Source organism: Phyllobates terribilis, unplaced genomic scaffold (assembly GCF_046119375.1).
Source record: "Phyllobates terribilis strain yellow unplaced genomic scaffold, ASM4611937v1 Scaffold_13__5_contigs__length_258822181, whole genome shotgun sequence".
NCBI lineage: Eukaryota > Metazoa > Chordata > Amphibia > Anura > Dendrobatidae > Phyllobates > Phyllobates terribilis.
In genome coordinates, this window is record NW_027362773.1 from 166253302 (window position 1) to 166280446 (window position 27145).

The window sequence follows — 27145 nt, forward strand, 5'->3', positions numbered from 1 at the left end:
TATATTCTTGTACATAGGGGGCAGTATTATAGTAGTTATATTCTTGTACATGGGAGCAGCATTATAGTAGTTATATTCTTGTACATGGGAGCAGCATTATAGTAGTTATATTCTTGTACATAGGAGCAGTATTATAGTAGTTATATTCTTGTACATAGGGAGCAGTATTATAGTAGTTATATTCTTGTACATAGGGGGCAGTATTATAGTAGTTATATTCTTGTACATAGGGGCAGTATTATAGTAGTTATATTCTTGTACATGGGGGCAGTATTATAGTAGTTATATTCTTGTACATATGGAGCAGTATTATAGTAGTTATATTCTTGTACATGGGAGCAGTATTATAGTAGTTATATTCTTGTACATAGGGGGCAGTATTATAGTAGTTATATTCTTGTACATAGGGGGCAGTATTATAGTAGTCATATTCTTGTAGATAGGGGGCAGTATTATAGTAGTTATATTCTTGTACATAGGGGGCAGTATTATAGTATGTATATTCTTGTACACAGGAGCAGTATTATAGTAGTTATATTCTTGTACATAGGAGCAGTATTATAGTAGTTATATTCTTGTACATAGGGGGCAGTATTATAGTATGTATATTCTTGTACACAGGAGCAGTATTATAGTAGTTATATTCTTGTACATAGGAGCAGTATTATAGTAGTTATATTCTTGTACACAGGAGCAGTATTATAGTAGTTATATTCTTGTACATAGGGGCAGTATCATAGTAGTTATATTCTTGTACATAGTGGTAGTATTATAGCAGTTATATTCTTGTACATAGGAGCAGTATTATAGTAGTTATATTCTTGTACATAGGAGCAGTATTATAGTAGTTATATTCTTGTACATAGGAGCAGTATTATAGTAGTTATATTCTTGTACATAGGAACAGTATTATAGTAGTTATATTCTTGTACATATGAGCAGTATTATAGTAGTTATATTCTTGTACATAGGGGGCAGTATTATAGTAGTTATATTCTTGTACATATGAGCAGTATTATAGTAGTTCTATTCTTGTACATAGGGGGCAGTATTATAGTAGTTATATTCATGTACATAGGGGGAAGTATTATAGTATTTATATTCTTGTACACAGGAGCAGTATTATAGTAGTTATATTCTTGTACATAGGGGGCAGTATTATAGTAGTTATATTCTTGTACATAGGAGCAGTATTATAGTAGTTATATTCTTGTACATAGGGGGCAGTATTATAGTAGTTATATTCTTGTACATATGAGCAGTATTATAGTAGTTATATTCTTGTACATAGGGGGCAGTATTATAGTAGTTATATTCTTGTACATAGGAGCAGTATTATAGTAGTTCTATTCTTGTACATAGGGGGCAGTATTATAGTAGTTATATTCATGTACATAGGGGGAAGTACTATAGTATTTATATTCTTGTACACAGGAGCAGTATTATAGTAGTTATATTCTTGTTCATAGGAGCAGTATTATAGTAGTTCTATTCTTGTACATAGGAGCAGTATTATAGTAGTTCTATTCCTGTACATAGGGGCAGTATTATATTAGTTATATTCTTGTACATAGGGGGCAGTATTATAGTAGTTATATTCTTGTACATAGGGAGCAGTATTATAGTAGTTATATTCTTGTACATAGGGGCAGTATTATAGTAGTTATATTCTTGTACATAGGGGGCAGTATTATAGTAGTTATATTCTTGTACACAGGGGCAGTATTATAGTAGTTCTATTCTTGTACATGGGAGCAGTATTATAGTAGTTATATTCCTGTACATAGGGGGCAGTATTATAGTAGTTATATTCCTGTACATAGGGTGCAGTATTATAGTAGTTCTATTCTTGTACATAGAGGGCAGTATTATAGTAGTTATATTCTTGTACATAGGGGGCAGTATTATAGTAGTTCTATTCTTGTACATAGGGGGCAGTATTATAGTAGTTCTATTCTTGTACATAGGGGGCAGTATTATAGTAGTTCTATTCTTGTACATGGGAGCAGTATTATAGTAGTTATATTCCTGTACATAGGGGGCAGTATTATAGTAGTTATATTCTTGTACACAGGGGCAGTATTATAGTAGTTATATTCTTGTACATAGGGGCAGTATTATAGTAGTTATATTCCTGTACATAGGGGGCAGTATTATAGTAGTTCTATTCTTGTACATGGGAGCAGTATTATAGTAGTTATATTCCTGTACATAGGGGGCAGTATTATAGTAGTTATATTCTTGTACATAGGGGGCGGTATAATAGTAGCTGTCCATGTGATACTCCATACCCCTCCGCTCGGCCCTGTGTATGCATTGTGGATATTATTTGTTCTTTTCCACAGATGTTCCCTGAGTGGTCATTATCCTCATTACACCAGTGTGACGTGTAGAAAGACGACAGTGTCCCCCACATTTCCACGTCTTACGTCAATCATCAGGCGAGACACGGTGCTGGCCCGCAGAGACCCTGATGGATTTTACTATGTCGGTGTGGTGATACAGGAGGTATGGGGTATATGATGTTGCACTATATGGCAGGCGTACATCACATACAGAATATCCCACCACACACGTTGCGTTTTGATCTTTTATCAGGAAGGACCTGGAGTGTTTCTGATAGAGTTTACCAGGCCGTGCGTGGAGGGTGAGCGCTATCCCACCATGTTACAGAAGACACGAGCGTGTGACATCATTCAGCACGAGGAGGCGCTGGGACATTGCCTTGTGCCTGGAGACAACGTTCTGGCCCCCTGGGAACCACAGCTGGCGAGATATGGGCCAGGGACGGTCGTTCTAGGCCTGGAGACGAGAGATCCCCTCCGAGGTACAATCGTCGCTTCTTCTGGTGCCGCGCTCTCATACGCACAGCCGCCATGTGCTGCACAATTCTGTAACTTTTTCATAAACTTTGTGGTGAATTCTCCACCATTAAGATATTTGCTTTTGGTCAATGAATAGGAAACTTTCTTACTTACATACTGTATCCACGATGACCCAACTCAATTCACAGCTGAGGGTTTGTTACAGTTGCATCCAGTCTATACCATCCTCTGGAAGCTTAAAGGAGCACAGCAGAGCAAAACCCGCAGAGGCGGTGAACAAACAAAGCAGATCAAAACCGCAGGTGCGGTGAGCAAGCAGAGCAAAACAAAACCCGCAGATGCGGTAGACAGGACAGGGCTCTGTTCACATGGAACAGACTGGAAAACACAGGAACACAGGTTTTGATCTGAACCAGGAACAAGATACAGGAACGATACTGGGAACTCAGCCCTCAGGGTGGCAGAAACTGACTAGAAGTCACAGGTACAGGTAGTGGCCCTGGGTACTCAGCCCCCAGGGTGGCGGAAACAAACTAGAGTCAGGACAGGACCTGGCAACTCACAGTTGCACAGAACACACTGTAAGAAAGTGTTGCTCAGGCACATCCTGGAGTTGTCCAGGATTGAGATATTGATCATTTATCCTTAGAATAGGTCATCAATATCAGATCTGTGGAGGTCCGACACCCGGCCCCCCCATCGATCAGCTGCCAGAAATACAGAAGTGTACACAGCCAGAACAGCCGAGCTCCGCACACCGTGTAGCAGCCGCTGCCGGGTACAGAGCTGGCCGTGCCAGGTATCGGACCCCCACCAATCTGATACTAAGGGAAGGTCATCAATATCGCAGTTCTGGACAACCCCTTTAACCACCTGTATTCCAGACTCATATTCTACCTGCACTGACACACTGTAACAGTCACTCAGCACATGAAAAGATATCGGTGCCGCTGATGAGATGAGCGCACAGAACCTCATCTACACCGATACATTGTGACAAGTGATGAGGAACTGAAACACAAAGTCTATTGGAAAGTTACAGAACTTTAATGAATGTTGTAAAGAGGTTCTGCAGTGTCCTGGCCGTAGTGGACAGTATATAAGGTGCTCACTGTACATGTCTGTATACATGTTGCTGCTCTTCCTCCAAATATACAACATATATGATGTACAATGGTTCGTACACACAAATTCATGACTGCCATTATCTCCCGCAGCCGCAGAGGACGAGCAGCTGACCATTAGTTTTTGGAACGGCAAAAAATCAACCGTCCCATTGCAGGTGGCCGTGTGGATCTCGCCTTCAGTTCACCACCGCATTGTAGACGCCCTTCACCGTCCGATCAGCAGCCGCCTGTGCAGCCAGGACACGGCGCGAAGCAGCACCACGTACGTCATCACGGAGCGCTGCGTCCCTGTGCCGGTGTGCTCCGCCGAGCACATCCACAAACGCAGGTGCGACTGTCACAGCGTCCACTCACACGTCACCCACCCCCACTGCTCCTGCTTCTCCACCCGCTGCTACGACCCCAAGTGCCAGGACTGGTGGCCGCTCTCACCCAGGACCACCGTCTACGTCCACGGCAATAAGGACCTGGACGATGGAGACTTATCCTCAACCATGAAGATGAAAGGCGAGAGACGCAGGCAGGGTGAACGCCGCTTCTCCTCATCATCCGAGTGCGAAGGGCAAGAGTCTCTGGATGAGAGTGATGGTGAGACGTACCTGTCCAAGACCACGCAGAGTACGATGGTGGACAGCGCTGTGAACACGGACTCCAGTCTGTGGGAGAAGCTGAAACTGGAGACGAGTGACCGGCCGGAATGGAGATATTGGAAGCGGGGTCAACCAGAGCCCTTCTATCGAAAGCCAGGTAAGGGGGGGACACGCTGCGCTCACCGTGGAATTGTGAAAATATTGTACCCCGATGCTCAAATCTGTGCAAAATAGTGAACAGTAGTGTTGAGCGATACCTTCCGATATCAGGAAATATCGGATCGGATTGGATCGGGCCGATACTCAAAAAGTATCGGATATCGCCGATTCCGATACCGGAAACCAATGCAAGTCAATGGGACACAAATATCGGAATGAAAATAAACCCTTTCTTTCCTTGTAGGTTAATTCTACATGAAGGAAAACAACTAACAATAATGTAGAATGTATTACGCGAAAAGCCGGCAATTCAGCAGCGGCATACACCGGTACCCGACAATTTATAACAGAAGGAATAGAGCTTCACACATAGATTAGATAGAGAGAAACATGTCAGTCACATATATAAGAAGTACAGTGACAGTGTTGCTTACTGTACTTGTCATTTAGTGTAAAGGATTTATTAAAAAAAAAAATTGGCGTGGGGTTCCCCTTAATTTTAGGCTCTAGCGGAGGTTAAGCAGACGGCTGGGGCAGATGTTTGAAGCCTGGGAAGGGGGTAATACCCACGGAGCTTCCCAGGCTACTAATATCAGCCCCCAGCTGAATACCTAGCCTTTACTAGCTATTAAAATGGGGGACCCCAAAAAAATGACATGGGGTCCCCCCTATTTTAGTAGCTAGCAAAGGCTAGGCAGACAGCTGGGGGCTGATATTAATAGCCCAGGAAGGGTGCCATGAATATTGGCCCCCTCCCAGGCTAGAAACACCAGCCGTCAGCCGCCCCAGAAATGGCGCATCCATAAGATGCGCCAATTCTGGCACTTAGCCTCGCTCTTCCCACTGCCCTGTAGCGGTGGCAGTGGGGTAATAGGGTTGGGGTTGATGTCAGCTTATAATGCCAGCTGACATCAAGCCCAGGTTAGTAATGGAGAGGCGTCTATAAGACACCCCCATTACTAACCCCATAGTCAAAGTTAAAAAAAAAACAAACACCCAGAATAAAGTCCTTTAATTGAAATAAACACACAATTCTTTATTGTTCTAAATTAAACCATACTTACCATCACGCCCATTCCAGCTGAAGCCAACGATCTCCAGCAATAAAAGTAAAATAATAAAGCAAACTCATCCTTACCTTTCCATGGTTCCCAGGACGGCTCCAGCTCTGCTACATCGAGATGACAGGCTGGATCGCAGCCGAACGCTGCCATCCAGCCTGTCATCCCGCAGACACTGAGAAGCACAGGCATGCTTGCGCTCCTGTGTCAGGCTGTGACGGCATCCAGATGAGCCGACAATGAACTCAGCTCACCTCATGCACGTCACTGACAGCGTGGGAGAATTCTCCTGCGCATGCGGTGAGCGTGAGAGACTCGGCTCATCTGGATGCCGTCACAGCCTGACACTGAGGAGCGCAAGCATGTCTGTGCTTCTCAGTGTCCACGGGATGACAGGCTGGATGGCAGCTTTCTGCTGCGGTCCAGCCTGTCATCTCGATGTAGCAGAGCTGGAGCTGTCCTGGGAACCATGGAAAGGTAAGGATGATGTTGCTTTATTATTTTACTTTTATTGCAAGAGATCGTTGGCTTCAGCTGGAATGGGCGTGATGGTAAGTATGGTTTAATTTAGAACAATAAAGAATTGTGTGTTTATTTCAATTAAAGGACTTTTTTCTGGGTGTTGTGTTTTTTTTAAATACTTTACTAGAAATTCATGGTGGTCATGTCTAATACTGGCGTGACCCCATGAATTTCGGGCTTAGGGCCAGCTGATAATACCAAGCTGGCCCTAACCCCTTTATTACCCAGTGAGCCACCGCACCAGGGCCTTGGATGAGTTGGGTACAGCGCCAGAAGATGGCGCTTCTATGAATGCGCCATTTTCCGGGGTGGCTGCGGACTGCAATTTGCAGCGGGGGGGGGGGGGGCAGAAAGCTTGGGCCTCCCTGCGCTGCGGATTCCAGCCCCCAGCTGCATAGTTGTACCTGGCTGGACACAAAAATAAGGCGAAGCCCAACGTATTTTTTTTTTTAAATTATTTCATGAAATTCATGAAATAATTAAGAAAAAAGGGCTTCCCTATATTGTTGTGTCCGGCCAGGTACAAATAGGCAGCTGGTGGTTGGGGGCAGCCCGTTCCTGCCTGCTGTACCTGGCTGGACACAAATATAAGGCGAAGTCCCACGTCAATTTTTGTTTATTTCATGAATTTCCTGAAATAATTAAAAAAAAAAAATACGTGGGGCTTCGCCCTATTTTTGTGTCCAGCCAGGTACAACTAGGCAGCTGGGGGCTGGAATCCGCAGCGCAGGGAGGCCCAAGCTTTCGGGGCCCCCCCCGCTGCAAATTGCAGTCCGCAGCCGCCCCGGAAAATGGCGCGTTCATAGAAGCGCCATCTTCTGGCGCTGTACCCAACTCATCCAGGGCCCTGGTGCGGTGGCTCACTGGGTAATAAAGGGGTTAGGGCCAGCTTGGCATTATCAGCTGGCCCTAAGCCCAAAATTCATGGGGTCACGCCAATATTAGACATGACCGCCATGAATTTCTAGTAAAGTATTTAAAAAAAACACAACACCCAGAATAAAGTCCTTTAATTGAAATAAAGACACAATTCTTTATTGTTCTAAATTAAACCATACTTACCGTCACGCCCATTCCAGCTGAAGCCAACGATCTCCTGCAATAAAAGTAAAATAATAAAGCAACATCATCCTTACCTCTCCATGGTTCCCAGGACCGGTCCAGCTCTGCTACATCGAGATGACAGGCTGGACCGCAGCAGAAAGCTGCCATCCAGCCTATCATCCCGCAGACACTGAGAAGCACAGACATGCTTGCGCTCCTCAGTGTCAGGCTGTGACGGCATCCAGATGAGCCGAGTCTCTCACGCTCACCGCATGCGCAGGAGAATTCTCCCACGCTGTCAGTGATGCGCATGAGGTGAGCTGAGTTCATTGTCGGCTCATCTGGATGCTGTCACAGCCTGACACTGAGGAGCGCAAGCATGTCTGTGCTTCTCAGTGTCTACGGGATGACAGGCTGGATGGCAGCTTTCTGCTGCGATCCAGCCTGTCATCTCGATGTAGCAGAGCTGGAGCCGTCCTGGGAACCATGGAAAGGTAAGGATGATGTTGCTTTATTATTTTTCTTTTATTGCAGGAGATCGTTGGCTTCAGCTGGAATGGGCGTGATGGTAAGTATGGTTTAATTTAGAACAATAAAGAATTGTGTCTTTATTTCAATTAAAGGACTTTATTCTGGGTGTTTGTGGTTTTTTTTTAACTTTGACTATGGGGTTAGTAATGGGGGTGTCTTATAGACGCCTCTCCATTACTAACCTGGGCTTGATGTCAGCTGGCATTATAAGCTGACATCAACCCCAGCCCTATTACCCCACTGCCACCGCTACAGGGCAGTGGGAAGAGCGAGGCTAAGTGCCAGAATTGGCGCATCCTATGGATGCGCCATTTCTGGGGCAGCTGACGGCTGGTGTTTCTAGCCTGGGAGGGGGCCAATATTCATGGCACCCTTCCTGGGCTATTAATATCAGCCCCCAGATGTCTGCCTAACCTTTGCTAGCTATTAAAATAGGGGGGACCCCACGTCATTTTTTTTTGGGGTCCCCCATTTTAATAGCTAGTAAAGGCTAGGTATTCAGCTGGGGGCTGATATTAGTAGCCTGGGAAGCTCCGTGGGTATTACCCCCTTCCCAGGCTTCAAACATCTGCCCCAGCCGTCTGCTTAACCTCCGCTAGAGACTAAAATTACGGGGAACCCCACGCCAATTTTTTTTTTAATAAATCCTTTATTTTAACACTAAATGACAAGTACAGTAATCAACACTGTCACTGTACTTCTTATATATGTGACTGACATGTTTATATCTATCTATCTAATCTATGTGTGATGCTCTATTCTTTCTGTTCTAAATTGTCGGGTACAGCTGCTGAATTGCCGGCCGGCTTTTTTAAAGAGACGGTACATGAAAACACTTATTTTTTTAAATAAATCCTTTACACTAAATGACAAGTACAGTAACCAACACTGTCACTCTACTTATTATATATGTGACTGACATGTTTCTATCTATCTAATCTATGTGTGAAGCTCTATTCTTTCTGTTCTAAATTGTCGGGTACCGGTGTATGCCGCTGATGAATTGCCGGCTTTTCATGTTTCACTGTGAGCACTGTTCCCATCGATTTGGGCAACCACTGTAATGCCACAACCACCATGGCTGTGGCATTAACGTCTTAAAAAAATATTAATTCCTTCTATTCCATTTAATTGTAATGTAAGGGAGATAATGTAATGTCAGCGCTTGAGCAGGGGAATTGTCCCACGCTGGGATGGCATTCTGATGACAGGCTGGATCGCAGCTGAGAGCTGCCATCCAGCTTGTCATCCTTCAGAGACTCTGCAGAGCGCAGGCATTATGGGAACTTCCGATTCCGGTATTCGATATTGTAAAAGTATCGGAATGCTCAACACTAGTGAACAGCCTTTTAAAGAAGATATGAGCTTGCTGCCAGTGAATGGAAACTTGTTTGCTTAAACCAGTCACTTCCCAGCAGCACTTTCAAGCTACAGCTATAAAGTGGTGACATCAAGTCCATATATCATGGCACAATGGAAGCTGTAGAGACAAACGCTGAGAACAGGTAAAAACCCCCGCAGATCAATTCACACTGATACATTGTATCAGGAGAGAAAAGTCAGAACTGATACACTGTGACAGGCCTTCAGCATGTGAGCAAACATTCCCATACCCCGACAGAAAGCAGAGATCCTGACCATGGCTATGATGTAACAGGCAATGTCCTGTATATTAGAGATTGTTACCAGCGTCGTCATATACGGGCACCGGACCAGCGCCGGTCTACATCCGCATCACGGCGGGGTCTGCCACAGCGTCCACAATCCGCGTGATGCCGATATCATCCCGTCTCTTCCAGGAATAATTACACCGAAGAACAAATCGCCCACGTCAGATCCGAGGCCGGCGCCGTCTGATCTCATCGGGTCGTCCAATCAAAGCGCTTTGTTTGAAACCATTTCAGATTCCCCATCCAGACGAGTAACAATGAAAGATGTCCTGATCCATGCAGACTTCAACCCTTCCCAAAAAGTAAGTACGCCAGTAAATAAACAGTATGTGCGGAATGTAAGGATTTACAATGTATGTAGTGTGCAGTCATTGGTTCACTGGAGGTCAACGACACCTATCCATCACCAGAGATCAGCGGTGACATCACTGAGAATGCCGCCTATCCATCACCAGAGATCAGCGGTGACATCACTGAGAATGCCTCCTATCCATCACCAGAGATCAGCGGTGACATCACTGAGAATGCCGCCTATCCATCACTAGAGATCAGCGGTGACATCACTGAGAATGCCGCCTATCCATCACCAGAGATCAGCGGTGACATCACTGAGAATGCCGCCTATCCATCACCAGAGATCAGCGGTGACATCACTGAGAATGCCGCCTATCCATCACCAGAGATCAGCGGTGACATCACTGAGAATGCCGCCTATCCATCACTAGAGATCAGCGGTGACATCACTGAGAATGCCTCCTATCCATCACCAGAGATCAGCGGTGACATCACTGAGAATGCCGCCTATCCATCACCAGAGATCAGAGGTGACATCACTGAGAATGCCGCCTATCCATCACCAGAGATCAGCGGTGACATCACTGAGAATGCCTCCTATCCATCACCAGAGATCAGCGGTGACATCACTGAGAATGCCTCCTATCCATCACCAGAGATCAGCGGTGACATCACTGAGAATGCCGCCTATCCATCACCAGAGATCAGAGGTGACATCACTGAGAATGCCGCCTATCCATCACCAGAGATCAGCGGTGACATCACTGAGAATGCCTCCTATCCATCACCAGAGATCAGCGGTGACATCACTGAGAATGCCGCCTATCCATCACCAGAGATCAGAGGTGACATCACTGAGAATGCCGCCTATCCATCACCAGAGATCAGCGGTGACATCACTGAGAATGCCGCCTATCCATCACCAGAGATCAGCGGTGACATCACTGAGAATGCCGCCTATCCATCACCAGAGATCAGCGGTGACATCACTGAGAATGCCACCTATCCATAACCAGAGATCAGCGGTGACATCACTGAGAATGCCGCCTATCCATCACCAGAGATCAGAGGAGACATCACTGAGAATGCCGCCTATCCATCACTAGAGATCAGAGGTGACATCACTGAGAATGCCGCCTATTCATCACCAGAGATCAGCGGTGACATCACTGAGAATGCCGCCTATCCATCACCAGAGATCAGCGGTGACATCACTGAGAATGCCGCCTATCCATCACCAGAGATCAGCGGTGACATCACTGAGAATGCCGCCTATTCATCACCAGAGATCAGAGGTGACATCACTGAGAATGCCACCTATCCATCACCAGAGATCAGCGGTGACATCACTGAGAATGCCACCTATCCATCACCAGAGATCAGCGGTGACATCACTGAGAATGCCACCTATCCATCACCAGAGATCAGCGGTGACATCACTGAGAATGCCGCCTATCCATCACCAGAGATCAGCGGTGACATCACTGAGAATGCCGCCTATCCATCACTAGAGATCAGCAGTGACATCACTGAAAATGCCGCCTATCCATCACCAGAGATCAGCGGTGACATCACTGAGAATGCCGCCTACCCATCACCAGAGATCAGCGGTGACATCACTGAGAATGCCGCATATCCATCAATAGAGATCAGCGGTGACATCACTGAGAATGCCGCCTATCCATCACCAGAGATCAGCGGTGACATCACTGAGAATGCCGCCTATCCATCACCAGAGATCAGCGGTGACATCACTGAGAATGCCGCCTATCCATCACTAGAGATCAGCGGTGACATCACTGAGAATGCCGCCTATCCATCACCAGAGATCAGCGGTGACATCACTGAGAATGCCGCCTATCCATCACCAGAGATCAGCGGTGACATCACTGAGAATGCCGCCTATCCATCACCAGAGATCAGCGGTGACATCACTGAGAATGCCGCCTATCCATCACTAGAGATCAGCGGTGACATCACTGAGAATGCCGCCTATCCATCACCAGAGATCAGAGGTGACATCACTGAAAATGCCTCCTATCCATCACCAGAGATCAGCAGTGACATCACTGAGAATGCTGCCTATCCATCACCAGAGATCAGCGGTGACATCACTGAGAATGCCGCCTATCCATCACCAGAGATCAGCGGTGACATCACTGAGAATGCCGCCTATCCATCACCAGAGATCAGAGGTGACATCACTGAGAATGCCGCCTATCCATCACCAGAGATCAGAGGTGACATCACTGAGAATGCCTCCTATCCATCACCAGAGATCAGAGGTGACATCACTGAGAATGCCGCCTATCCATCACTAGAGATCAGCGGTGACATCACTGAGAATGCCGCCTATCCATCACCAGAGATCAGCGGTGACATCACTGAGAATGCCTCCTATCCATCACCAGAGATCAGAGGTGACATCACTGAGAATGCCTCCTATCCATCAATAGAGATCAGCGGTGACATCACTGAGAATGCCGCCTATCCATCACTAGAGATCAGCGGTGACATCACTGAGAATGCCGCCTATCCATCACCAGAGATCAGAGGTGACATCACTGAGAATGCCGCCTATCCATCACTAGAGATCAGCGGTGACATCACTGAGAATGCCGCCTATCCATCACCAGAGATCAGAGGTGACATCACTGAGAATGCCGCCTATCCATCACCAGAGATCAGCGGTGACATCACTGAGAATGCCGCCTATCCATCACCAGAGATCAGAGGTGACATCACTGAGAATGCCTCCTATCCATCACCAGAGATCAGAGGTGACATCACTGAGAATGCTGCCTATCCATCACTAGAGATGAGCGGTAACATCACTGAGAATGCCCCTTATCTTTTCATCACCGTTGATTAATATTGCGGCTATTCCTTTTTCTTAAAGGTGCAGTCTCCTCCTGCAGTTGATCGTCTTGGGGAGTCTGAAGTGGTAAAACTAGAGCATAAGAAACAGAAGCAGAAACATCAACAGAAGAAAAAAATGAATCATGTAGAATGGGAGCAGAAGAGGGAAAACGAGGCCGGAGAGAAATACAGCGACAGCCAGGAGGCTCACAGGTGCGGGGGACATAGGTGGGCATGGCCGAAAGGGTTAGCACCCTCGATACTGTTCCAGAAAATTGGGTATTTCCCAGAATATTATCAGAATTACAGGTTTTGTTGTACACGTTTATTTCCTTTGTGTGTATTGAAACACCACAAAAAAACACAGAAAAGAAAGGAAAATTGGATATAATTTCACACAATACCCCAAAAACGGTCCGGACAAAATTGTTTGCACCCTAAACTTAATATTTGGTTGCATGTCAGTTTGTCTCTCTGGAGATGGACTTGTAACCTTGAGATTGTTCATATTGTTCAACAATTTTGGTTCTCAAGTCCTCAGACAGTTCTTCTTCTCCTCTTTCTGTTCTCCATGCTTAGTGTGGCACACACAGACAAACAATGCAAAGATTGAGGCAACTTCTCCCATTTTTATCTGCTTTCAGGTGTGATTTTCATATTTCCCCCACCTGTTACTTGCCCCAGGTGAGTGTGAACGAGCATCGCATGCTTGAAGTTGTTTACCCAATTTTGGAAAGGTGCTTTTTTTTGTGAAATTATGTCCAATTTGCCTTTTTTTCATTTTTTTTTAGTGTTGTTCCAATACACACAAAGCAAATAAACATGTGTATAACAAAACATGTCTGATGGCAATAATTTTCTGGGAAAAATACTTAATGTTCTATAACGATTTCAAGGGTGCCAACGCTTTCGGCCATGAATGTGTAGGTCTGGACCCTCCGCACTGGGCTGCTATAACCGTTTTCCATTTCTCCCTGCAGGATGAAGACCCTCCATCGCCTGCAGAACGAGGAGCAGAAGCTGAGGGACGAACGAGAGCGAAATGTGACCGCCATGACGGCCAAGATGGCGGCACAAGAGGAGCGTAGCGGGTGGCACCAAACCCTAGCTGTGGAGGATAAGAAGAAGGGAGAGCGGAGGATGGGACACCTGAGGAAGGTGCGGGAACGGATCGACCAGAAGGAATTTGAGAAGTGCGCGGCCAATGAGCAGAGAGAAAGAGATCACATGGTGAGCGCAGCATTGCGGAGCGCTCAGCCAGGACGTGGTGGACAGCTCTGCCCCTCAGCACTGGTCGGCGGAGCCGTCTCTTGGTGCGGCCTGTACTGAGCTCCACTGCATTGCGGTAGATGGAGTGATTACCCCAAGCCCTCATTAATGGTCGTCTCTCTCTCTTCCATCGCAGGAGGCGCGGAGGAGAAGGGTTCAGGATCATTACCAACAAGTGGCTGAAAGAGTTTACCAAGCCGAACAGCAAGGAGGGCGAAGCGGTCCCCAGTACGCGGAGGCGTAGACGCTGAGGGTGACAATGCAGCAGCCGGCTGAGTCCGGGCCTGAATACAGCCGTCATGTAGCTGATGTTGGTTTGATTGCGCAAGTTACATCTTTCTTCTGAAATATAATCGGTGTGTGAACGTTTATTGCTGTAATGTCTTCTCTGTGGTGTGGTACCAGCCATGGCCTGCAGGAGTCACTGCTGCTCCAATGATGGTGGTTATCCAGGGATCACTACTCCCCCCGTCCAATGGCTGTCCTAGGACTGGCCATCTCTCTACCCTCTGCTCGTAGGGCCGCCGCCAGCCCTGCCGCTAACTTCCATGATGGAGATGGGACAAGTGCTGACGCATTACATTACCCGGCATCTTCCAGTATTGCGCTCGGTCCACACGGTGGCTTTCACCATTGCTCAGACTAAGCAGCTGCTACATCACGATGTAAAGTAGGTGAATGGTCACAGATGGCACAACCTCGACAGGAAAGGTGCAAACAGTTGGAACCCAGTTGCCCAGCAGGTTGCAATGCGCCCCCCGTCCCCTGCTGCGATGCAGCGCGATGTTTGGCCGCTCGTCCTGCGCAGCCCCTCGCAGTGACGTGACCACCGACGACTCTATGTGACGTCACGCGGAGCTGCAGTCACGTCCTCATCTCTGTGCAGGAGAGCTGCATACCTTCCAGCGAGGGACGCAGTGATGCCACAAGACGTCTCTGGGTCTTATGTCTATAATTTTCCCACCCCGGACCGTCGCTTTAATAATGCTTTTCTCGTGTATTCCTACCCTGGTGCCACACTCACGACCGGATGTAAGAGCCTCTGTGCAGATAAATAAGAAAGGGAAAATCTTTATTAAAAATAAATTATAACAAACGATTTAAAATAAATCCTGAGATGAGAAGGCGTCTGCTGCCCCCTGCTGTCCACTGAGGACACTACACTGAAAGTCACCAATTCAGTGCATCGGACGCCGTCCGGCATCTCACGGCGACCTTTGTGCATATATTCATTTAATGGCACCTAAACAACCCGCAGCGGACTGTATCCAGGACACGTGCGTGCGTCCGGCAGAGCTCAACCAGTTGCATTGGGTGTTGTTGGGTCCCAGATAAATAAAGTGCAGCCACCAGACCCATGACCACGAGTGTTCACACACAGATTTTCTGCCACCATATTCCAGGGACGTCACACAGGCGATGCGGTCTCTGGGACTTAATGATTGTATGAATCGATGGACGAATAGATTTAAAGGGCCGGTCGTCTTATACAGCGCCCCCCCCACAGACTACACAGTGAAGGTGAGGTCCACGCTCCGCCCGGGGGGGATGTGCAGCAGGTGACTTTGCTTCTGGTAGTTGGGGGAAGAGGCAGAGATCCTGTACGTTCCAGGAGAGACTTCAATGGAAAAATCCCGGGGGTCCGGCGTTCTCCCAGAAGACTGAAGGGGGTCAGCGGCCGAGCTCTGCAGAGTATAAGCACAGGATGTACGAAGACGCCATCACCTAAGCTGGTAACGTAATGACACAACGAGGTGATGCCGGGTGCCCATCACCGGCCAAGTGACCGATCGCACAATCACTACCTGCCGGCCTCGGCACTCACCGGTGGAGGATGGCCGGGCTCTCGCTGGCGTCTCCTGCAGTGAAATCTGCACACGTGCTGCACTTCGCTCCTGCTCATCTCCGGCGCTGGGATACAGCTGTGATACCTCTAGGGGAGGATATATAATATTGTGATATCCGTGTACCGCAGTCAGGAGTCATCAGCTCTACACCTCAGTGTGCATCTTCTACGGCCGCCCGCAGGCCCGGTCACAGCCCGTCCTACAGGGCCGAGCGCGGCTGGGGGTTTATCACATGCATCCTCTTGTATCTGTGGGAAAGTATTGGGCAATATATAATGACACTAGATAAGCGGCTGATGGGAAGATGTCGCCTCCGGCCCTCGGGGGCCATTATCAGACACTGCCGGCTGCCACCATACCCTGATACCATGCTGCATACCTGGACATCAAGGGGGTAACATAGGGGGTTCACTACAGACTGCGATAAACCTGCGATGTGTGGGGGTAACGCTGCTGAAATCAGCGAGCGCAGAGATATAACAGCAAGAACAGGGAATACAACAGGAAGAATAATGCCTCCATGCCGTATACTGAGGGGTAAGAGGACGGCACACAGGCGGGTGCCTGGCGGGGACAGTTTTATCTCATTATATGGCAGGTGTTAGACATGGCGCTGGGCCATGTAACCACACTATGGTGGCACCGGATTCGTGCCACAGAGCCCAGACTGCTGCGTCATACCGGTCTGAGGAGGAGAATGTGCCGCCACGTACACACCATAGTGACTGTAATACCGCGCAGTAATTATACAAAGCCTGAAGCCACCGTTACCTCGCACCGCTCCGTCATCTGGCGCATGAAGTGGGACAATGTGCTGAACGCCTCGTCTAAGCTCGCGGGACGCTCCTCCTGCACAAAGAGACAAAGCAAAAGCTGCACACCATGTCTGCACGACGCCCAGCGGGTACGTCATAAGTGTCTGAGCCCAGGGGCCCGACCATGAATACAAGAATGTGGGTGACAGTGCCCCATTCCAGGTCCCAATAGTCCATGCGACATCTGCAAACAAATTGTCAGTGTGGCGGTAGGAGGGCCGTGAATTAGTCGGTGTGGAGGTAGGAGAACCAGGGATTAGTCGGTGTGGCGGTAGGAGAACCAGGGATTAGTTGGTGTGGCGGTAGGAGGGCTGTGGATTAGTTGGTGTGGCGGTAGGAGGGCCGTGGATTAGTCGGTGTGGAGGTAGGAGAACCAGGGATTAGTCGGTGTGGTGGTAGGAGGGCCATGGATTAGTTGGTGTGGCGGTAGGAGGGCTGTGGATTAGTTGGTGTGGCGGTAGGAGGGCCGTGGATTAGTCGGTGTGGAGGTAGGAGAACCAGGGATTAGTCGGTGTGGCGGTAGGAGGGCCATGGATTAGTTGGTGTGGCGGTAGGAGGGTCATGGATTAGTTGGTGTGGCGGTAGGAGGGCTGTGGATTAGTTGGTGTGGCGGTAGGAGGGCCGTGGATTAGTCGGTGTGGAGGTAGGAGAACCAGGGATTAGTCGGTGTGGCGGTAGGAGGGCCCTGGATTAGTCGGTGTGGCGGTAGGAGGGCTGTGGATTAGTTGGTGTGGCGGTAGGAGGGCCGTGGATTAGTCGGTGTGGCGGTAGGAGAACCAGGGATTAGTCGGTGTGGTGGTAGGAGAACCAGGGATTAGTCGGTGTGGCGGTAGGAGGGCCGTGGATTAGTCGGTGTGGCGGTAGGAGGGCCGTGGATTAGTTGGTGAGGAGGTAGGAGAACCAGGGATTAGTCGGTGTGGCGGTAGGACGGCGGTGGATTAGTCGGTGTGGCGGTAGGAGGGCCGTGGATTAGTCGCTGTGGTGGTAGGAGGGCCGTGGATTAGTCGGTGTGGCGGTAGGAGAGCCGTGGATTAGTCGGTGTGGCGGTAGGAGGGCCGTGGATTAGTCGGTGTGGCGGTAGGAGGGCTGTGGATTAGTCGGTGTGGCGGTAGGAGGGCTGTGGATTAGTCGCTGTGGCGGTAGAAGGGTCCTTGATTAGCCGGTGTGGCGGTAGGAGGGCCGTGGATTAGTCGGTGTGGCGGTAGGAGAGCCGTGGATTAGTCACTGTGGCGGTAGGAGGGCCGTGGATTAGTCACTGTGGCGGTAGGAGGGCCGTGGATTAGTCACTGTGGCGGTAGGAGAACCAGGGATTCTTCGGTGTGGCGGTAGGAGGGCTGTGGAATAGTCACTGTGGCGGTAGGAGGGCCGTGGATTAGTCGTGTGGCGGTAGGAGGGCCGTGGATTAGTCGCTGTGGCGGTAGGAGGGTCCTGGATTAGTCGGTGTGGCAGTCGGTGGGCCGTGGATTAGTCGGTGTGGCGGTAGGAGGGCCGTGGATTAGTCGGTGTGGCGGTAGGAGGGCCGTGGATTAGTTGGTGAGGAGGTAGGAGAACCAGGGATTAGTCGGTGTGGCGGTAGGACGGCGGTGGATTAGTTGGTGTGGCGGTAGGAGGGCCGTGGATTAGTCGCTGTGGCGGTAGGAGGGCCGTGGATTAGTCGCTGTGGCGGTAGGAGGGCCGTGGATTAGTCGCTGTGGCGGTAGGAGGGCCGTGGATTAGTCGCTGTGGCGGTAGGAGGGCCGTGGATTAGTCGGTGTGGCGGTAGGAGGGCCGTGGATTAGTCGGTGTGGCGGTAGGAGGGCCGTGGATTAGTCGGTGTGGCGGTAGGAGGGCTGTGGATTAGTCGGTGTGGCGGTAGGAGGGCTGTGGATTAGTCGCTGTGGCGGTAGAAGGGCTGTGGAATAGTCACTGTGGCGGTAGGAGGGCCGTGGATTAGTCACTGTGGCGGTAGGAGAACCAGGGATTCTTCGGTGTGGCGGTAGAAGGGCTGTGGAATAGTCACTGTGGCGGTAGGAGGGCCGTGGATTAGTCGTGTGGCGGTAGGAGGGCCGTGGATTAGTCGCTGTGGCGGTAGGAGGGTCCTGGATTAGTCGGTGTGGCAGTCGGTGGGCCGTGGATTAGTCGGTGTGGCGGTAGGAGGGCCGTGTATTAGTCGGTGTGGCGGTAGGAGAACCAGGGATTAGTCGGTGTGGCGGTAGGAAGGCCGTGGATTAGTTGGTGTGGCGGTAGGAGGGCCCTGAATTAGTCGGTGTGGCGGTAGGAGGGCCCTGGATTAGTCGGTGTGGCGGTAGGAGGGCCCTGGATTAGTCGGTGTGGCGGTAGGAGGGCCCTGGATTAGTCAGTGTGGCGGTAGGAGGGTTGTGGATTAGTCAGTGTGGCGGTAGGAGGGTCCTGGATTAGTCGCTGTGGCGGTAGGAGGGTCCTGGATTAGTCGCTGTGGCGGTAGGAGGGCTGTTGATTGGTCGGTGTGGCGGTAGGAGGGCCGTTGATTAGTCGGTGTGGCGGTAGGAGGGCCATGGATTAATTGGTGTGGCGGTAGGAGGGCCGTTGATTAGTTGGTGTGGCGGTAGGAGGGCCATGGATTAATTTGTGTGGCGGTAGGAGAACCAGGGATTAGTCGGTGTGGTGGTAGGAGGGCCGTGGATTAGTCAGTGACTGCCCCGTAATTTCCGTGTAAGGGGAGGAGACCGGCACTGACCTCTGGGCTCTCCGCGCTTTGCCGTATCCTTGGACTGTGGCCGCTCTGTATACGTACAGACCACCAGTCCACATCCCTGCGTCTCGCCCGCTCCAGCACCTCTCGCCCCAGTGCAGACATCCTCCGCAGAGAATCCTCCATCCTCTCCACTGATGGGAGGACGGTGACAGCAGCGACCTGAAGACGCAGAAAACACTAGTCTAAGCCTCCGCGCGCCACGTCTGGGGCTCCGCGCGCCATATCTGAGGTTCTGCGCGTCACATCTGAGCTTCTGAGCACCACGTCTGAGCCTCCGAGCGCCACGTCTGAGCCTCCGACCGCAACATCTGAGGTTCTGCGCGCCACGTCTGAGGTTCTGAGCGCCACGTGAGGTTCCGCTTGTCACGTCTGAGCCTCCGAGCGCCACGTCTGAGGTTCTGCGTGCGATGTCTCAGGTTTTGCCCGCCATGTCTGAGGCTCCGCGAACCACTTCTGAGGTTCTGCGCGCCACGTCTGAGGTTCTGCACATCACGTCTGAGCCTCCGAGCGCCACGTCTGAGGCTCCGCGCGCCACGTCTGAGGTTCTGTGTGCTATGTCTGAGGCTCGCACGCCACGTCTGAGGTTCTGCGCGCCACGTCTGAGGTTCTGCACGCCACGTCTGAGGTTCCGCACGCCACGTCTGAGGTTCTGCGTGCGATGTCTCAGGTTTTGCCCGCCATGTCTGAGGCTCCGCGAACTACTTCTGAGGTTCTGCGCGCCACGTCTGAGGTTCTGCACATCACGTCTGAGCCTCCGAGCGCCACGTCTGAGGCTCCGCGCGCCACGTCTGAGGTTCTGTGTGCTATGTCTGAGGCTCCGCGCGCCACGTCTGAGGTTCTGTGTGCTATGTCTGAGGCTCCGCACGCCACGTCTGAGGTTCTGCGCGCCACGTCTGAGGTTCTGCGCGCCACGTCTGAGGTTCTGCACGCCACGTCTGAGGTTCCGCACGCCACGTCTGAGGTTCTGTGTGTTATGTCTGAGGCTCCGCACGCCGCGTCTGAGGTTCCGCGCGCCACGTCTGAGGTTCTGCACGCCACGTCTGAGGTTCCGCGCGCCACGTCTGAGGTTCTGTGTGTTATGTCTGAGGCTCCGCACGCCACGTCTGAGGTTCTGCGCACCGCGTCTGAGGTTCTGTGTTATGTCTGAGGCTCCGTGCGCCACGTCTGAGGTTCTGTGTTATGTCTGAGGCTCCGCGCGCCACGTCTGAGGTTCTGTGTTATGTCTGAGGCTCCGTGCGCCACGTCTTAGGTTCTGTGTTATGTCTGAGGCTCCGCGCGCCACGTCTGAGGTTCTGTGTTATGTCTGAGGCTCCGTACGCCAAGTCTGAGGTTCTGTGTTATGTCTGAGGCTCCGTGCGCCACGTCTGAGGTTCTGTGTTATGTCTGAGGCTCCATGCGCCACGTCTGAGGTTCTGTGTGTTATGTCTGAGGCTCCGTGCGCCACGTCTGAGGTTCTGTGTTATGTCTGAGGCTCCGTGCGCCACGTCTGAGGTTCTGTGTTATGTCTGAGGCTCCGTGCGCCACGTCTGAGGCTCCGTGCGCCACGTCTGAGGTTCTGTGTTATGTCTGAGGCTCCGTACGCCACGTCTGAGGTTCTGTGTTATGTCTGAGGCTCCGTGCGCCACGTCTGAGGTTCTGTGCTATGTCTGAGGCTCCGCGCGCCACGTCTGAGGTTCTGTGTTATGTCTGAGGCTCCGCGCGCCACGTCTGAGGTTCTGCGCGCCAAGTCTGAGGCTCCGCACGCCACGTCTGAGGTTCTGTGTGTTATGTCTGAGGCTCTGCATGCCACGTCTGAGGTTCTGCGCGCCACGTCTGAGGTTCTGTGTTATGTCTGAGGCTCCGTGCGCCACGTCTGAGGTTCTGTGTTATGTCTGAGGCTCCGCGCGCCACGTCTGAGGTTCTGTGTTATGTCTGAGGCTCCGTGCGCCACGTCTGAGTTTCTGTGTTATGTCTGAGGCTCCGCGTGCCACGTCTGAGGTTCTGTGTTATGTCTGAGGCTCCGCGCGCCACGTCTGAGGTTCTGTGTTATGTCTGAGGCTCCGCGTGCCACGTCTGAGGTTCTGTGTTATGTCTGAGGCTCCGTGCGCCAGGTCTGAGGTTCTGTGTTATGTCTGAGGCTCTGCGTGCCACGTCTGAGGCTCTGTGCTATGTCTGAGGCTCCGCGCGCCACGTCTGAGGCTCTGTGTTATGTCTGAGGCTCCGCGCGCCGCGTCTGAGGTTCTGTGTTATGTCTGAGGCTCCGCGCGCCACGTCTAAGGTTCTGTGTGTTATGTCTGAGGCTCCGCGCGCCACGTCTGAGGCTCCGTACGCCACGTCTGAGGTTCTGTGTTATGTCTGAGGCTCCGCGCGCCACGTCTGAGGCTCCGTACGCCACGTCTGAGGCTCCGCGCGCCACGTCTGAGGTTCTGTGTTATGTCTGAGGCTCCGTGCGCCAGGTCTGAGGTTCTGTGTTATGTCTGAGGCTCCGCGTGCCACGTCTGAGGCTCCGCGCGCCACGTCTGAGGCTCCGTACGCCACGTCTGAGGTTCTGTGTTATGTCTGAGGCTCCGCGCGCCGCGTCTGAGGTTCTGTGTGTTATGTCTGAGGCTCCGCGCGCCACGTCTGAGGCTCCGTACGCCACGTCTGAGGTTCTGTGTTATGTCTGAGGCTCCGCGCGCCACGTCTGAGGCTCCGCGCGCCACGTCTGAGGTTCTGTGTTATGTCTGAGGCTCCGTGCGCCACGTCTGAGGTCCTGTGTGTTATGTCTGAGGCTCCGCGCGCCACGTCTGAGGTTCTGTGTTATGTCTGAGGCTCCGCGCGCCACGTCTGAGGCTCCGTACGCCACGTCTGAGGCTCCTCGCGCCACGTCTGAGGTTCTGTGTTATGTCTGAGGCTCCGTGCGCCAGGTCTGAGGTTCTGTGTTATGTCTGAGGCTCCGCGTGCCACGTCTGAGGCTCTGTGCTATGTCTGAGGCTCCGTGCGCCACGTCTGAGGCTCCGTACGCCACGTCTGAGGTTCTGTGTTATGTCTGAGGCTCCGCGCGCCGCGTCTGAGGTTCTGTGTTATGTCTGAGGCTCCGCGCGCCACGTCTGAGGTTCTGTGTGTTATGTCTGAGGCTCCGTGCGCCACGTCTGAGGCTCCGTACGCCACGTCTGAGGTTCTGTGTTATGTCTGAGGCTCCACGCGCCACGTCTGAGGCTCCGTACGCCACGTCTGAGGTTCTGTGTGTTATGTCTGAGGCTCCGTGCGCCACGTCTGAGGTTCTGTGTTATGTCTGAGGCTCCGTACGCCACGTCTGAGGTTCTGTGTTATGTCTGAGGCTCCGCGCGCCACGTCTGAGGTTCTGTGTGTTATGTCTGAGGCTCCGTACGCCACGTCTGAGGCTCCGCGCGCCACGTCTGAGGTTCTGTGTTATGTCTGAGGCTCCACGCGCCACGTCTGAGGCTCCACGCGCCACGTCTGAGGCTCCGCGCGCCACGTCTGAGGTTCTGTGTGTTGTCTGAGGCTCCGCGCGCCACGTCTGAGGTTCTGTGTGTTATGTCTGATGCTCCGCGCGCCACGTCTGAGGTCCTGTGTGTTATGTCTGAGGCTCCGCGCGCCACGTCTGAGGTTCTGTGTTATGTCTGAGGCTCCGCGCGCCACGTCTGAGGTTCTGTGTTATGTCTGAGGCTCCGCGCGCCACGTCTGAGGTCCTGTGTGTTATGTCTGAGGCTCCGCGCGCCACGTCTGAGGTCCTGTGTGTTATGTCTGAGGTCCTGCGCGCCACGTCTGAGGTTCTGTGTTATGTCTGAGGTCCTGCGCACCACGTCTGAGGTCCTGTGTTATGTCTGATGCTCCGCGCGCCACGTCTGAGGTTCTGTGTTATGTCTGAGGCTCCGCGCGCCACGTCTGAGGTTCTGTGTTATGTCTGAGGCTCCGCGCGCCACGTCTGAGGTCCTGTGTGTTATGTCTGAGGCTCCGCGCGCCACGTCTGAGGTCCTGTGTGTTATGTCTGAGGCTCCGCGCGCCACGTCTGAGGTTCTGTGTTATGTCTGAGGCTCCGCGCGCCACGTCTGAGGTTCTGTGTTATGTCTGAGGCTCCGTGCGCCACGTCTGAGGTCCTGTGTGTTATGTCTGAGGCTCCGCGCGCCACGTCTGAGGTTCTGTGTTATGTCTGAGGCTCCGCTCTCCACGTCTGAGGTTCTGTGTTATGTCTGAGGCTCCGTGCGCCACGTCTGAGGTTCTGTGCTATGTCTGAGGCTCCGCGCGCCACGTCTGAGGTTCTGTGTTATGTCTGAGGCTCCGCGCGCCACGTCTGAGGTTCTGCGCGCCAAGTCTGAGGCTCCGCACGCCACGTCTGAGGTTCTGTGTGTTATGTCTGAGGCTCTGCATGCCACGTCTGAGGTTCTGCGCGCCACGTCTGAGGTTCTGTGTTATGTCTGAGGCTCCGTGCGCCACGTCTGAGGTTCTGTGTTATGTCTGAGGCTCCGCGCGCCACGTCTGAGGTTCTGTGTTATGTCTGAGGCTCCGTGCGCCACGTCTGAGTTTCTGTGTTATGTCTGAGGCTCCGCGTGCCACGTCTGAGGTTCTGTGTTATGTCTGAGGCTCCGCGCGCCACGTCTGAGGTTCTGTGTTATGTCTGAGGCTCCGCGTGCCACGTCTGAGGTTCTGTGTTATGTCTGAGGCTCCGTGCGCCAGGTCTGAGGTTCTGTGTTATGTCTGAGGCTCTGCGTGCCACGTCTGAGGCTCTGTGCTATGTCTGAGGCTCCGCGCGCCACGTCTGAGGCTCTGTGTTATGTCTGAGGCTCCGCGCGCCGCGTCTGAGGTTCTGTGTTATGTCTGAGGCTCCGCGCGCCACGTCTAAGGTTCTGTGTGTTATGTCTGAGGCTCCGCGCGCCACGTCTGAGGCTCCGTACGCCACGTCTGAGGTTCTGTGTTATGTCTGAGGCTCCGCGCGCCACGTCTGAGGCTCCGTACGCCACGTCTGAGGCTCCGCGCGCCACGTCTGAGGTTCTGTGTTATGTCTGAGGCTCCGTGCGCCAGGTCTGAGGTTCTGTGTTATGTCTGAGGCTCCGCGTGCCACGTCTGAGGCTCCGCGCGCCACGTCTGAGGCTCCGTACGCCACGTCTGAGGTTCTGTGTTATGTCTGAGGCTCCGCGCGCCGCGTCTGAGGTTCTGTGTGTTATGTCTGAGGCTCCGCGCGCCACGTCTGAGGCTCCGTACGCCACGTCTGAGGTTCTGTGTTATGTCTGAGGCTCCGCGCGCCACGTCTGAGGCTCCGCGCGCCACGTCTGAGGCTCCGCGCGCCACGTCTGAGGTTCTGTGTTATGTCTGAGGCTCCGTGCGCCACGTCTGAGGTCCTGTGTGTTATGTCTGAGGCTCCGCGCGCCACGTCTGAGGTTCTGTGTTATGTCTGAGGCTCCGCGCGCCACGTCTGAGGCTCCGTACGCCACGTCTGAGGCTCCTCGCGCCACGTCTGAGGTTCTGTGTTATGTCTGAGGCTCCGTGCGCCAGGTCTGAGGTTCTGTGTTATGTCTGAGGCTCCGCGTGCCACGTCTGAGGCTCTGTGCTATGTCTGAGGCTCCGCGCGCCACGTCTGAGGCTCCGTACGCCACGTCTGAGGTTCTGTGTTATGTCTGAGGCTCCGCGCGCCGCGTCTGAGGTTCTGTGTTATGTCTGAGGCTCCGCGCGCCACGTCTGAGGTTCTGTGTGTTATGTCTGAGGCTCCGTGCGCCACGTCTGAGGCTCCGTACGCCACGTCTGAGGTTCTGTGTTATGTCTGAGGCTCCACGCGCCACGTCTGAGGCTCCGTACGCCACGTCTGAGGTTCTGTGTGTTATGTCTGAGGCTCCGTGCGCCACGTCTGAGGTTCTGTGTTATGTCTGAGGCTCCGTACGCCACGTCTGAGGTTCTGTGTTATGTCTGAGGCTCCGCGCGCCACGTCTGAGGTTCTGTGTGTTATGTCTGAGGCTCCGTACGCCACGTCTGAGGCTCCGCGCGCCACGTCTGAGGTTCTGTGTTATGTCTGAGGCTCCACGCGCCACGTCTGAGGCTCCACGCGCCACGTCTGAGGCTCCACGCGCCACGTCTGAGGCTCCACGCGCCACGTCTGAGGTCTTGTGTGTTATGTCTGAGGCTCTGCGCGCCACGTCTGAGGTCCTGTGTGTTATGTCTGAGGCTCCGCGCGCCACGTCTGAGGTTCTGTGTGTTATGTCTGAGGCTCCGTGCGCCACGTCTGAGGTCCTGTGTGTTATGTCTGAGGCTCCGCGAGCCACGTCTGAGGTCCTGTGTGTTATGTCTGAGGCTCCGCGCGCCACGTCTGAGGTTCTGTGTGTTGTCTGAGGCTCCGCGCGCCACGTCTGAGGTTCTGTGTGTTATGTCTGATGCTCCGCGCGCCACGTCTGAGGTCCTGTGTGTTATGTCTGAGGCTCCGCGCGCCACGTCTGAGGTTCTGTGTTATGTCTGAGGCTCCGCGCGCCACGTCTGAGGTTCTGTGTTATGTCTGAGGCTCCGCACGCCACGTCTGAGGTCCTGTGTGTTATGTCTGAGGCTCCGCGCGCCACGTCTGAGGTCCTGTGTGTTATGTCTGAGGTCCTGCGCGCCACGTCTGAGGTTCTGTGTTATGTCTGAGGTCCTGCGCACCACGTCTGAGGTCCTGTGTTATGTCTGATGCTCCGCGCGCCACGTCTGAGGTTCTGTGTTATGTCTGAGGCTCCGCGCGCCACGTCTGAGGTTCTGTGTTATGTCTGAGGCTCCGCGCGCCACGTCTGAGGTCCTGTGTGTTATGTCTGAGGCTCCGCGCGCCACGTCTGAGGTCCTGTGTGTTATGTCTGAGGCTCCGCGCGCCACGTCTGAGGTTCTGTGTTATGTCTGAGGCTCCGCGCGCCACGTCTGAGGTTCTGTGTTATGTCTGAGGCTCCGTGCGCCACGTCTGAGGTCCTGTGTGTTATGTCTGAGGCTCCGCGCGCCACGTCTGAGGTTCTGTGTTATGTCTGAGGCTCCGCTCTCCACGTCTGAGGTTCTGTGTTATGTCTGAGGCTCCGCGCGCCACGTCTGAGGTTCTGTGTTATGTCTGAGGCTCCGTGCGCCACGTCTGAGGTCCTGTGTGTTATGTCTGAGGCTCCGCGCGCCACGTCTGAGGTTCTGTGTTATGTCTGAGGCTCCGCGCGCCACGTCTGAGGTTCTGTGTTATGTCTGAGGCTCCGCGCGCCACGTCTGAGGTTCTGTGTTATGTCTGAGGCTCCGCTCTCCACGTCTGAGGTTCTGTGTTATGTCTGAGGCTCCGCTCTCCACGTCTGAGGTTCTGTGTTATGTCTGAGGTCCTGCGCGCCACGTCTGAGGTTCTGTGTTATGTCTGAGGCTCCGCGCGCCACGTCAGAGGTTCTGTGTTATGTCTGAGGTCCTGCGCGCCGCGTCAGCTGCTGTTTTCTGATTTTATGCCGTTACGTTTCCTTTTTACCCACAAGCCCCTTCTCTTCTTCTTCCTATATGAAAATCTATAGGAAACGCCATAAACGGACCCTCACGCCCGTGGATAAATATGGCGGAAAAAAAACAGCAAAGGAGAAAGCGCCTAAAAGTGCAGAAAGCTTCTTACCACAGACGTCTATGGCCCAGAGATCAGAGAGCCATTACCGCCTCCAATATATGCAACAAACAGACCGAAAAGGCTCAAAACGGTAAAAATCAGCGGCAGAAAACAAACCCGGGAGCTGCGCACGTCACGTGACGCAACCCAGCAGCGTCATCCTGTCAGAAGTCTCCTGCGAGGTGACGTCACCGCTCCGTCCAAGTTCCGCTGCGTGCGGCGCCGGCGCACTGCCTGCCGGGACGACGATCAGCTGTTACACGCACAGTGACA

At 52.3% G+C, this 27145-nt stretch overlaps 2 protein-coding genes across 4 annotated transcripts in view; one reads left to right on the forward strand and one right to left on the reverse strand.

Annotated features, from left to right (window-relative positions):
• The window catches only part of CUNH11orf16 (chromosome unknown C11orf16 homolog), a 65073-nt gene extending 50779 nt beyond the window's left edge, over positions 1 to 14294 (forward strand). For both annotated transcript variants that reach the window (XM_073659564.1, XM_073659563.1), the window contains exons 3-9: positions 2346 to 2508; positions 2599 to 2827; positions 4043 to 4699; positions 9659 to 9831; positions 12723 to 12895; positions 13663 to 13912; positions 14088 to 14294. In XM_073659564.1, the coding sequence (XP_073515665.1) occupies positions 2346 to 2508; positions 2599 to 2827; positions 4043 to 4699; positions 9659 to 9831; positions 12723 to 12895; positions 13663 to 13912; positions 14088 to 14195 (1753 nt within the window). In that variant the 3' untranslated portion in view covers positions 14196 to 14294. The remainder of the gene's footprint in view (positions 1 to 2345; positions 2509 to 2598; positions 2828 to 4042; positions 4700 to 9658; positions 9832 to 12722; positions 12896 to 13662; positions 13913 to 14087) is intronic.
• Positions 14295 to 15004: 710 nt separating this feature from the next.
• AKIP1 (A-kinase interacting protein 1) lies at positions 15005 to 27145 on the reverse strand. Of its 2 annotated transcripts, none has more exons than XM_073659028.1 (5): positions 26990 to 27145; positions 19309 to 19485; positions 16570 to 16647; positions 15777 to 15884; positions 15005 to 15636 (listed from the first exon to the last, which is right to left on the reverse strand). In XM_073659028.1, the coding sequence occupies exons 2-5, from the start codon at positions 19447 to 19449 to the stop codon at positions 15460 to 15462; spliced, it is 504 nt and encodes a 167-aa protein (XP_073515129.1). In that variant the 5' UTR covers positions 19450 to 19485; positions 26990 to 27145; the 3' UTR covers positions 15005 to 15459. The 2 variants fall into 2 exon arrangements, with proteins under 2 accessions (XP_073515129.1, XP_073515128.1); XM_073659027.1 differs by having other exon boundaries at positions 26882 to 27145.